At 38.6% G+C, this 12,398-nt stretch overlaps 6 protein-coding genes across 6 annotated transcripts; 4 read left to right on the forward strand and 2 right to left on the reverse strand.

Annotated features, from left to right (window-relative positions):
• Positions 1-17: 17 nt before the first annotated feature.
• GCK72_006805 (uncharacterized protein) lies at positions 18-1,230 on the forward strand (the record flags this gene model as incomplete). Its single annotated transcript, XM_053725804.1, has 5 exons — positions 18-103; positions 259-497; positions 599-786; positions 885-1,048; positions 1,131-1,230. The coding sequence occupies 5 exons, from the start codon at positions 18-20 to the stop codon at positions 1,228-1,230; spliced, it is 777 nt and encodes a 258-aa protein (XP_053589998.1).
• A 909-nt stretch (positions 1,231-2,139) lies between these two features.
• GCK72_006806 (uncharacterized protein) lies at positions 2,140-2,643 on the forward strand (the record flags this gene model as incomplete). Its single annotated transcript, XM_003109918.2, has 3 exons — positions 2,140-2,193; positions 2,238-2,419; positions 2,466-2,643. 3 exons carry the CDS (start codon positions 2,140-2,142, stop codon positions 2,641-2,643), a joined length of 414 nt encoding a protein of 137 aa, XP_003109966.2.
• A 113-nt stretch (positions 2,644-2,756) lies between these two features.
• Positions 2,757-3,446, reverse strand: GCK72_006807 (uncharacterized protein; the record flags this gene model as incomplete). The annotated part of the gene is made up of 4 exons (XM_053725805.1): positions 2,757-2,979; positions 3,024-3,118; positions 3,171-3,392; positions 3,441-3,446. The coding sequence occupies 4 exons, from the start codon at positions 3,444-3,446 to the stop codon at positions 2,757-2,759; spliced, it is 546 nt and encodes a 181-aa protein (XP_053589999.1).
• A 653-nt stretch (positions 3,447-4,099) lies between these two features.
• Positions 4,100-4,814, forward strand: GCK72_006808 (uncharacterized protein; the record flags this gene model as incomplete). The annotated part of the gene is made up of 4 exons (XM_003110139.2): positions 4,100-4,159; positions 4,208-4,429; positions 4,482-4,576; positions 4,625-4,814. The coding sequence occupies 4 exons, from the start codon at positions 4,100-4,102 to the stop codon at positions 4,812-4,814; spliced, it is 567 nt and encodes a 188-aa protein (XP_003110187.2).
• Positions 4,815-7,145: 2,331 nt separating this feature from the next.
• GCK72_006809 (uncharacterized protein) lies at positions 7,146-8,278 on the forward strand (the record flags this gene model as incomplete). Its single annotated transcript, XM_003109994.2, has 4 exons — positions 7,146-7,183; positions 7,241-7,375; positions 7,419-7,605; positions 8,174-8,278. The coding sequence occupies 4 exons, from the start codon at positions 7,146-7,148 to the stop codon at positions 8,276-8,278; spliced, it is 465 nt and encodes a 154-aa protein (XP_003110042.1).
• Positions 8,279-8,562: 284 nt separating this feature from the next.
• GCK72_006810 (uncharacterized protein) lies at positions 8,563-11,343 on the reverse strand (the record flags this gene model as incomplete). The annotated part of the gene is made up of 7 exons (XM_003109990.2): positions 8,563-8,703; positions 8,753-8,920; positions 9,503-9,771; positions 10,182-10,595; positions 10,645-10,788; positions 11,051-11,239; positions 11,289-11,343. 7 exons carry the CDS (start codon positions 11,341-11,343, stop codon positions 8,563-8,565), a joined length of 1,380 nt encoding a protein of 459 aa, XP_003110038.2.
• Between the last annotated feature and the right edge of the window lie 1,055 nt (positions 11,344-12,398).

The raw sequence follows: 12,398 nt of genomic DNA on the forward strand, positions 1-12,398 counted from the left end.
ACAGCTTGGTAGCAAACATGGTGGCCCACTCGAAGTTTCCGATACAGAAACTACCATATTTAGCCTTCAAGGCCGTCGCTGGAAATTTCGATTTGGACCAGAGGTGATTCTATTATCTGGAAAAACATTTGTTTGATAAAATTCTCGTGTTTGAAAAACAGAAAAAAAAAACCACTGCATTTTCAGAGACTATCAGAGAGACAGAAAAAATGATTTTACAAAAACTTTGAGCTTAAGCAAGATGAAACCAACTTTCAGCGTCAATCTAGCGATGACTAGCAGAAAAACCAGCATTATGATGATGGCAAGCAACGTCATCCCGCCCTGCAAGTTCTCCATCGACGCTGGTGATTCGGAGTGCGAGCTGGTCTTCGAAGCCGGCGGTCGAAAAATCACACGCTGTCTCGAAGATCTTAATTCTGCAAAAAGAAAGATCAGTCGTTTCCTCTGCTCCAGGACATTCAAAGAACTTCATCTCAATGAAGACAGTGAATGGGGTGCGTTGAGTTTGAAAAATCTGATATGTCGGAAAATATAGGGGCGGTAATACATTTCTAGATTCACTATACAAGGAGAATTCTCATGTATATAAATTCAGGTGTCTCTTGGATGCCCACATTACTTAGATTCGGGAGCGGAACGATCAAGACGAAGATGGTGGTCTTTGAGAAGATCCTCTGCAACACCATAGCAGCTGGGTTCTTAAAGAGATGTGACACAAACACACTCGAATGCGTCGTTTTCGGAAAGAAACAAGACCACAACATCATCATGGATGCATCTTTGGTTAGTTAAAGCGGTGAAGATTGAAAAGAAACAAAATTGGTTTCGGACAAATGGAGACGACCGAAAGGAAGAAAACTTGTACTTTTGCCTGATTACAGAATCTCGGAGTGAAGGAATGGAAGATTCAAAACTATATGAACGAGAGCAACATCAGAAAACTCATCAAACTCGTTGACGGCACTGCATCTGCTAAAGGAAAGATGCACTTTGGCGGATACGATGCATTGAGAGTCATCTCAGAGATGGTGCTCCCCCAGCTTGTGTAAGTTCAAGGAATCTTTATAAGATAGATTTCGAAACTTGTTTGAGAACCAGAACCATTAAAAATAGTCATCAATTTTCAGTACTCTCAACAAGGCTGGATGCTTCGAGTTCAAGCTCAGTCACTCTCGCAAATGCAGAGTCACCAAGGGAGGAATGGAGTACACCGTCTCCATTGATTAACATCAAAACGGGAATCGACAAAGCGACGCGGACACATCAAATGGATCTAATTTTTTAATAATGTTTTATTTCTCAATTCTTTCTAACTTTTTGTTTCTATTTTCAATGTATCGTGATCTAATCACAAAGTTTTATCCTTTCTTTTCATTGTATTAACTATTAAAATTAATTGAGTGTACCGAATAAAGAACGTCCAAGAAAAACAAAAATACTGATGTGCAGAAAAAAGAGAAACTACGCTCTATTGCACTAACATAACTAGGGTCCGACACACAAGCGACTACTTAGGCCAGTACACATTTGATGTAGTATTGATTTTTCCAAGGTTTTCAACCTTTTTCTGTTATTGGCTGGATGACTTCTCTCACAAAATTTGAAAAATGGAACAATCTACCAGTAGAAATGAAACAAGAGTGTCTGAAATGGATGGATTTGAAGACTAAGTGAGCCTAAAAAGAAAAATAATACTATGTAGTGATAATTTCAGATATAAACTGAGAAGCACTTCTAAAACTGAAAGACGTGTCGTGAACTCTCAAAAATTTTATATACATGTGATCAGATTAAAGATCGGCAATCCGATCACTCTCAGTATACGTCCTAATTATACAGTAGGCCTTGTTACTGATGAAATTTATGTCAATTTTCAAGACGAAGACATCATGCCAACTATCGTTCCACTGCTTTCGTTTATTTTTACAAATGCAAGAATTAGGTCGCTCTATATCACTAACACAGGTGGGTCCTTAATACTGAGAATAAATCCAATGTCAAATTCGGAATTCAGCCAACTTCGAAACGCCTCGCTTTTTTACACATCTCGAAGGCCGCGGGTATCAGATTAGAATGTTAAGAGGACTCTTTCCGCCGTCATTTCTTGAAAAATGTGCTCTGAATTCAATTGAAAGGATGGTATATGACGTGGAGTCTCTACATTCTGATGAGTTGTTCAGACATCCAGTGGTAAATGGAACTAATGCAGAAATTCAATAACTATAACTGTTAAGATCGACGGCGTAAGGTTTTTCACAATATGTTGTTTGGATTGTTCGGTATCGGAATGCATAAAAGTTGGGCAGAAATGGATGGATAATGATGTGGAGATTGGATCGAGAATTGAAACAATTAATGATCAGTATCAACAGATTGACGATTACATCGAAGCGGTGAAGGCTCAAGGATGGAAAATGTGAGTTATATTTCATTGTGATTCCGACTATTCCTCTCCTTTTCAGAGTTAATATCGCCGGAAAAACACTTCAAATTGAGACAAAAAACCGAAAGAAGCATCTTCTTCTAAGAGTTCTGCAGGACACCGAAATACGTATCCAATATAAGGAAGGCACGATTATTTTTATCGTTGTCCCAGCTGACATTCAACAGAATGATTATGAAAAATATGTTGGCAGCTGATTCTAAATTTAATAAGTAAATAAACTATTGCTATCCGAATAACAGAGACTACAACCACGATTTACCTTTTTAATGAATTTTTCAAAACCTTACCAAACTGTGCGTAAACTAAACTAAACCTCCATCGGAAAAAAAACAAACCAATACTTCGGATATTCGAAACTTTTCTTTATTTTCCCCGGTTCTCCCTCCATTTCCTCATTATTTCGTCGTTTTCGAATATCTTTAAAGTTGAATTTTGTTCCAGTCGCCTCCACATTCTTCTCATTATCCTGTCTTCTTTCTCTTTTCGTTTGCGCCTTTTTGATCAAAGCTGCAAGCTTTTGTCCTCCCAATCTGAAAAAAAGAAACATAACGACTAAAATGATGAATAAATTTACGATTCAGCCATCTCCTGATCGTCGACATCTTTTCCGTCTTCTTCTTCATCGGAAAGTTCTCCATTTTGAAGTCTTTCGTAGTACTCCATTAGTACCTGGAATCAATTGTAAATTATTTTCTCAAAAAATAGAAAAATCGATAATTACCTCTACATCTTTGTTAAATCCCTTGAAGGATAATCTTCCAAATTTAAGATTTTCTAATTTCGCCAAATCGTAGCAAATTTCTTGAGGTTTTTGTGCGGGCAGAACGGCCATTGAGCTGGTAGCTTCTCCTTCTTTTTCTTTTTCAGCAATTTTCGCATCCAATCTTGCCTCTCTTCGTTTTGCTCCTTTCGCTTCGATCTGCTTCTTCTTTTTGAGCATAAACTGAAAAGAAATGAATTGTTTCTAATTGAATCACATAAAAAACAATACCTTCATGTCGAGAAGACTGCTGGACACGTTCGCTGGCGGACATTTTCTGAAATAAAGATTGTTAGCGAAAATTCTGAGAGGAAGATGTCAATAATTATAAAAGAAATTAATGAGAATAAGCGGAATAATTAGTATTCGTTTAAATAAGTAAAAGTTTAACGATTTTCGCAGACTTTTCGAGGGAGAATCGCTGAAAATTAGGCGAAAAAGTTAAAAATTAATTAAAACAGTAAGTGCGAAAGAGCATGTTTTCATAAGGACTACATTGCGGAAGTTTGAATGCGAAAAATGCAAATTTCTATATTTCAGCTTTAATATGGTGTAAATATATGAAAAGGGTAGAGGTTTTTTACGAGATATAGAGTAAATTATATTTTTTTTCTTTTTTTTTTCGCTGAGCATACTAAATAAAAGATTTCTGTAGGTTTTTGTACAAAATTTTGTAAAAAACCCTTTTAATTTTTGAACTCCCGCCATTGAATTCTAGATGGCGGCCGAGGTTTCCCACTTCGGCCAGGAGAGTATAAGGAGTCTCGCTCTACCGCACAAAGCGTTAATTTTATTGAATTCTCATTTATTCCCGTTATTCTCATTAATTTCTCTCTTAATTCTTCTCATCTTTCTCTCTGAATTTTCGCTAATAATCTTAATTTCAGAAAATGTCCGCCAGCGAACGTGTCGTCGTCAATGAGCTCTCCAGCAGTCTTCTCGACATGAAGGTATTGTTTTTCATGTGATTTACTTAGAAACAATTCATTTCCTTTCAGTTTATGCTCAAAAAGAAGAAGCAGATCGAAGCGAAAGGAGCAAAACGAAGAGAAGCAAGATTGGATGCGAAAATTGCTGAAAAAGAAAAAGAAGGAGAAGCTACCAGCTCAATGGCCGTTCTGCCCGCACAAAAACCTCAAGAAATTTGCTACGATTTGGCGAAATTAGAAAATCTTAAATTTGGAAGATTATCCTTCAAAGGATTTAACAAAGATGTTGAGGTAATTATCGATTTTTCTATTTTTTGAGAAAATAATTTACAATTGATTCCAGGTACTAATGGAGTACTACGAAAGACTTCAAAATGGAGAACTTTCCGATGAAGAAGAAGACGGAAAAGATGTCGACGATCAGGAAATGGCTGAATCGTATGTGTTTTCATGATTTTTAGCCGTATAATAATAGTTTCTTTTCAGATTGGGAGGACAAAAGCTTGCAGCTTTGAGCAAAAAGGCGCAAACGAAAAGAGAAAGAAGACAGGATAATGAGAAGAATGTGGAAGCGACTGGAACAAAATTCAACTTTAAAGATATTCGAAAACGACGAAATAATGAGGAGATTGAGGGAGAACCGGAGAGGAAGTTTATGAAGCCACAAGACGATTAGGTGAGGCTTTTTTGTTTGAAGAAATTATTTGATATGAAGAAAATCAAAGAAGCCGTGATAAGACTTCCGGTGAGAATTGAATGTCTTGTGTCGGAATTACTGTTTATCTCAGCCCGTTACGATTCAATACTGAAAGTGCGAGTCGGAAAATGGGCTTTGAGACATTTCGCCACTAAACGTTTCGCCATCAATTTTCGGAAAATTTCCAAAGCTTTATGAAAAAAAAACATATCACTAGCACCCGTTGATTGTGCTAACTAAGGTGATATGTTTTTCCCCATAAAGCTTTGGAAATTTTCGGAAAATTGGTGGCGAAACTTCTGGTAGCCAAATGTCCCGGAGCCGCAAAATGTAGTTGTCAATGAGTTGTGCGTCTGTAGCTTAATACGAATCGACGTGATAGTGGCTGCATCATTGCAATTTTAGAAAATAATTGGAATTTTTTCAGAATCTCATCGTCCCAAATTCACATCTTCCAAAGTCGTTGCCCTCCCAACATCATCATAGCTCTTCCAAACGTTTTCGCCATTTCTTCATTTGTTACCTTGTTGTTTTATTTGTTGACTTTCATTCATTGTTCATTGCCCACCGCTTTTCACAAGTACCCAATTCAATCTTTTTCAGATTTTAATGAATATATTCTAATCAATTTCTATTTAAATAGTTGTAAAAGCTATGTGAATTTCAGATGGAAGATTTGACGAGTCTGCAAACTGCAAATGAATTGAAGGAAAATAAGAGATTTTTCGTCAACATTGCGAAACAAAAGAAATCTACGGGTTTTTACGTTTTCATGTATTCATTTGGAATTTAATTTTTAAGTTTTTTAAAAAGATTCCTTCTAATTTCTCTTTCAGAATGTTAAAGGAGGTGAGAACGCAAAAAAATTGTGATCGGCACCCCATATTTATCACAACTCCGAGTGGGCGGCCGCGTTCTCGGACGTGTAGCTCAGCCGGTTGCAGTTTTACCCATGCGTGTTCGGTCATGAGTTCGGACCCACTTACCGAATTTTGAGCCGAAAATTTTTTTTGAGTTCTCACCTCTTTTCAAAGAAACTACGTGCTACCGTAACACGCTCTTCACATTCCACATGTTTCCACCCTGTTAGCTCCATGGCTCATTCCAAGAAGCTTATTTTGTATCATCCATCCCCTATCTCGAACACTTACTCATTTAGCTTCTACCCATAAATCTCTAAATCGCTTCGCCCAAATCCTCTTCTCCGTTTTCTTATTCATCTTTTGCTCTCTTCTCTCCTTTTTTTTTCCAATTTTTCCACCACCAATTTCCGTCGCCCTCTGATTTCATCCATTCCATCTTCTTTTTTTGTATTCATCTCTTCTTTTTTTATTTCAAAATGAATCTATTCTCTGCGTCTCTTCGCCTCCCTATACTATTTCCGCTGAGCCCCTTGCGCACTTCCGTTGCGTATAATAGCCCCCCCGTTTGGTAGGAGAGAGACGAAGAGGAGCTTCTCGTCGTGTCTCTGAGCTTGAGAAATGGAAATAGTGTGTGAGATGGAGAGACGCAGAGAAAAGACGACTTCGAAAACTCTTCGGTTGCGCACCTCTTCGTCTGCTTCTTCGTCTGCTAGAAGCCAGCAGCACGGAGCCGCCGTCGACTCTGCATCTCTAATCGGACACCATCTCGATTTCACACACTATTTCTCCACATTTTTCTCAGTTTTGGCAACTTTCGAGGATGCGACAGATGTTGAGAAGGGAGAGTGCATGGGACCCGCTTTCTTGATTTCTCTCTCTCTTCTCTCTTTCTCTTTGCTCACTTTTTCATTTTGTATCTCATTTCATGATGATTTCATTTTGTTTATCCCCCTCTATCTCTTCAATTCGTTTGGCTAATTTGGAGAGTCGTGGGGGCTAATTGAATTTTGAAAAGTGCTGTTTTTTGTGAGAACATGACAAAAAAACGTTTGATTGACAGATCAGCTAGTATGATTTATGAACAACTTGTTTGTAATATTAGATATCAAATTACTTTTCCTAATTGTATGCCGGATTGCCTTGGGCTTCAAGCTTTAGCAAAATGGATAAGCTTCATATAATTTCTGTTTAGAATTCTAGATTCTTGAATGAACTTTACAAAAACGTGAACACATTGAAATCAGAGTTGAAGCAGAGGGCATTTTCAGAATCACCATATCTTCAGCTTTCCAATTATATAACTTTCGACCCAGCACCCCCAAAAAAGACAGATTTCTGAAATACTGTGACTCAGGCGTTTCGAAAACATAAACATTTTCCCTCTATGATTTTATTGTTTACTTCTCCCAACATGATTCTCTAAACCATTCTCTTCCAGACCCCCACCATGACGAAATATGCGTTCACTGTGGAGCTCTGTGTTAAGTAAGTCAATCTTTATCTAATTTCAAACTTCAATACCTATATTTCCTTTTATTCCAGAGAATTCAGCAGTGGCGACCCGCTCGCCTTCAAAATGGACGGCCATCGATTCGACGGAGCTCAACGAACATTGAAATGGAGTACAGATCAGACATACGCGGTGAAGATTACAACGAAACCTGCAACTGAAGTCACGTAAGTCTCTCATATCATACCATATCTGTCTCTTTCATTTCAGAAGAATCAACGTGAACGGTAATGATTTGGACGTGACAAAAGAGAAATTGGGCGTGTTTTCGGGAAATTGGAATACTGCTGGAGCGGAGGTGTCAAAGAGAGGAACACGTTTCCCGCTCATTTTCCTGGTTAATTTTGCGCCAGAGGGACAAATGAGAGTAGAGTTTCAGTCGAAGGTTTATTCGAAGGTAAGAGGGGTTTTATGGATGGAGGGTAGAGGGTTACGGTAGGAAATGACCAATAGTTCCGCTCATCAACATTGGCTGTTTTCAGTAGAAAATTACCAACTTTTATAGTGCATTTCGGTGTCATCTGATTGTCCGATAAACTCAATTTTGTATGGACTGAACAGAACAAAAATAACACATCATTTTTGTAGTTGACCATTTTTTTGTAGGGACACTATCTTGAAAGTTACAGGTTGTCAAAGTGAAAAGCTCCAAAATTTCGAAATTAGTCGGTTTCAGGGATAAATGGCTTTGATTACCTGTAACTTTCATGGTAGTGCCCCTACAAAAAAATGGTCAACTACAAAAATCATGGGCCATTTTTGCTCTGTCCAACCTATACAAAATTGAGATTATCGGACAATCAGGTGACACCGAAATACACTGTCAAAGTTGGGCATTTTCCACTGAAAATAGCAAAAGTTGATAACCTTCGGAAGAATGGTAGCCATCAGAAACCTACCAGAATCCTTCTTTTTACAATATATTCAAGAATCATAATCCTCTCCTCAATTTTCTTTTTTTCCAGAACGACTCGCACGCCGTCTGGGGACACAAGATGAACAGCGTAGAATTCAAATGCAGTGGTGACGACGACGGCTATGTGAAAATCGTGGATGAGAGCTACAAATGAGAAATCTGCTGATAGTTTCCCTATCTCTATCTAAATCTATCTCCCTTTCAAACTTTATTCATATCTTTTTCTCTTCTTTCGAATCTCTAAAAACTCAGAAATCTCATAATAGAAAATCTCATTTTTCTCTTGAAATCAGGGTTCCCTCCCCCGGACAGCAATAATTCCAACTATTAAATAGAAAAGAATCTTCTAACGAACAATGTTTTGTAATCATTATGAAATGAATTTATATCATTGAAAACCTGTATTTTTTGATGAAAAAAGGGAGAATAAACTGAAAATCAAATCGTCGGAGACTCATTCTCTGATCGAGAATCAGCCCACAATGCTGAGGAGAATCGAGGAGTCGTTTGAGCAGTTGACGGGACAGATGTAGTCGGAAATTTCAGAAGTTGAGACAATGGTACAGTAACTTGGAGATTCTGGAAATTACGAGTGAAATACAAATAGCTAGAAAATCTGGAATGATACCTTGACTTGAATCAATGGTGGAAGGTTTTTGGGACCTTGGTACGGTAGATTTGGGAGTGGGCGGAGTGGAGGATTCGAGGAGGAAGGTGGAGCTTCAGATGGCTGAGAAGTTCGAGATTTAGTGTTCCGAATATAGTTTTCAAGACGGTGATTTAAGTTGTTCAGTCTCTGAAATTCGGGGGATTAGTTGTTAGATAGGGCGTATTTGCAGCAGATTAGGTCTGATTTTCACGACACACATCTTACAACCGCGCTCTACCAAAATCGAAGAAAATTGTATGCGAAATGTAGAGACTCAGAGAGAAAGAGGCATTTTTCTAGAGCATTTCGGTGGAGCGCAGTTGTAAGAACTGTGGTAATACAATACACATTTTTCGAACTTACAATTAAAACATAGTCAAAAAGGGAAGAATCATACTTTTCAGGGCCGCCAAAATTCAATTTTTTTTCGAATTTTTTCGCGAAAAAGTCAAGCTTTCGACTGTAATTCAGAATTAGAAGAAATTTTGAGAAATCATAAAAAATGACATTTTCGATGAAAAATTGAAATTTTTTTAATTGGTTCATTTTTTGAATCCGGCCCTTGCCGCGCCGGGTCCGGCATGGACAAGTATGGGATGAATCAATTTTTGGTAAAAATTTTGAAAAATTCGAAAAGTTTTGTGAATCCCATGTTGTACATTTTTTGACTCCGGGCCGACCCGGGCCTGAAGATATCAACCAAAGGACATTAGAAAGAAAAAAACTCACATGATTCAACCACATCTTATCCCTGAACAATACAAACGACGGGTCCCTAATAGCGTCCTCGTAAACCATCTGTGACAAGCTCAACGGCGTCTGTGGTTGTAACACTTTCTGTGAATCTTCAACCTCCGGAACCACACTTTTCAACTTCTTCTCATACTTTCTTTTCTTGCGAACTGGCTCTTTGAACTCATTGTTGACTGGAAGAGAAGTCGACTCTTGTGGAACGGTGGAGTCTTGACCGGAATTCTGTGGATCGTCCATGGTGATTGCTGGAAATTTCGAAGATTGGGACGGCAAAGACATTGGGAAAACGAAAAAAAGTATTATCTGTAGTCGCTGGAGAAGACAAGAGTGTCTTTTTTCCCACCCGCGAGGTAGGTCAAATCAGGCCTGGCATGTCTGGAAAGTGTGGAGAGAAGAAAATTCCAAAAATTCTGAAACCAAATTTATCATAATAAAAAAGGTACCGTAAAAATCAACAACGGGAAAAAACACAGGGGAAATTATGTCCTCAGATAGAGCCAGGGAAGCTTGAAAAACTGAAACGGGGGACTCTTTGGACCGAGGCGTTGGAGTCGAGAAGCAACTTAAAGACGTCCTTTTCGAATTGGTTCAGCCTGTAATTATGTGCACAATTAAAAATAGATCTCGAAATTTGAAAAGAAAACTTACTTCTCACCGTGGTAGTAAGTGACATAGTTGACGATCTTCCCAATGGTGGCGAGCAACTCGGCACGGGTGTTTGGAGCAGGGAAACTGATCATCTGCTCCGCCGATACCATATTTCTTCTGGATTCATACATCGTTGCTTCCAATGCTGGATCCGATGGAAGTCGAGCCGGTGGGAGACTGAGCACAAATTGGTTGAAGTTGAAGCCGTGAAGCAACTCCTCAGTGGTCTTTGGGACGAAATGTTGCCAATAGTTGTGGCCATCCTGATAGCAGTTGACGATTTCAGGTTCCTCTGGAGCCTCTTGACTGATTTGGAGTGTCTTTGGTGGTCTCGATGCTCGGGTTCTTCTCTTCATTATTCTGTTGTATTTGTGCAGAAATGTTTCTGGAGCTGACTCTGAAGAGACCACGTTGAGAATATCTGAAAACAACCAGAAGTTAGTGAGGAATAAACATCAGCAAGTGATTACCATTCAAGACTTTTCTGACTTCCTTCTTGTCCGTATCCATCTGCTTGTCTTCCTCACTCATTTTGGCTCTTCCCGGCCCTCTGGTACGCTTTCTCGGCGTGATGAGTGTATCGGCTTGAATATCGAATGACCGAGTCATGATTTCTATAAGAATAACACCTCATACTTGTCAAGGCCCGGCCCGGAAAGGCCCGGGATCAAAAATTGAGTTAATTTTTTTCACATTTTTTCGACATTTTTCCAAATTTTTATCGAAAATGTGAACGTTATTGATAATTTTTTAGAATTTCTTCTAATTCTGAATGATAGTCAAAAAGTTGACTTTTTTTGCGAAAATTTCAAAAAATTCGAAAATGTATGAATTTGCAGTTTTGACGTGACGTATGTAAAATCTAGAATTAGTTACCTTTCAAAGTCTCGAAATCCAGGGAACTGTTGTTTGGACCATTCCCATCTTCTCCAGTCCTTGCTCTCTTGACTTTCATCTCCTCAGAACTCTGTTCCTGGTTTCCCTGGGTTACTGTAGATTCTGCGGTCCCGCTTCCCATCCAAACATTTGAGCTTCTCAACTGATCATCGGTAAAGCCAAACTCTTCTGAAAATAAACAAATACTGGAATAAAACTGAGAAATTTGAGATGTCACCATTCCAAACAAATTGTGAAGCGTTATCAGGTAGGGAAGGGTAGGAAGAATCCATAGCTGGAAATAATTTAATTTTTGAAGAGAAAAGAGGAAATAAAGAGTTGAGTATAAACTGCTCAATAAATTTCAGATCAAAGCGAAAACTGTTTGTCCTTCTCTCTTCAGCTACATCATAAAACACAGAAATGTGTGATATAAAGTGTACAGCTTTCGGTCAGTAAGACAGAGAGGGAGAGAGAGATTGTCCACTTCGTCAAGGACGGAAAAAGAGATTTGAAAAAGAAGGTTATGAACGAATGCAACATGTGTCTGCTTCTTCTATCCTTGAACTATTCGAGTGACACAAGATAACAAAACATAGCAACAGAGAAAGACGAGAGAGAGAGTAGAAACATTATTTGAATTTCTTCAGGTAGGTAGAGTAATTAGGTACCGTATATGAGAAAAACTATTTGTTGGAGATTCTTGATATGTTCTCATATCAATGGGAATCGGACTTGGAACGGTCCGGGGCCAGGGGCGGGATTTTTTACTATTTACGATTTTTGACTATTTTTGATAAAACTTTCAAAAAATTTCGAAAAAAGTTGCGAAAAAAGTTTGCACATTTTTTGACTCCGCGGTGATATTTTGAAAGCCTGGGAAACTAAAAATAGACAGAGTAAAACGGATTCAGCTGATCTAGATGCATAAAAAACCATAAGTCTTGGAATCCGACACACTACGGTATTTTGAAATCCTATCCGAATCCTTACGACATCATCCCTGGTGCCATGTATGTCACGTCTAAAAGCTCCTAGACCTTTTTTCCTTAAACATAAATGCTCCCAAAAAACAAAAAGAACACGAAATCGATTATAAGCGATTGAGAGAACACTTTCTCGGGACAGGCACACATAGACACGACCGGTGTCAAAAAGTGTGTTGATGGCGTGCACTCGTGATGGAAAGAGAGGGTACAGGCTCCCCTTCTCTTTCTATCTTTCGAAATGAATTGGTTGTAAAAGGTCGAAGTAGGAGGAATGGTTGGAGGGAGAGAGGCGAAATGGGTAATGAGTGGGAAATATGAAAAAGTAAGTGAGTGAGAAATGGGCGGGGAGTGTACGATAC

Source organism: Caenorhabditis remanei, chromosome II (genome assembly GCF_010183535.1).
Source record: "Caenorhabditis remanei strain PX506 chromosome II, whole genome shotgun sequence".
Classification (NCBI taxonomy): Eukaryota; Metazoa; Nematoda; class Chromadorea; order Rhabditida; family Rhabditidae; genus Caenorhabditis; species Caenorhabditis remanei.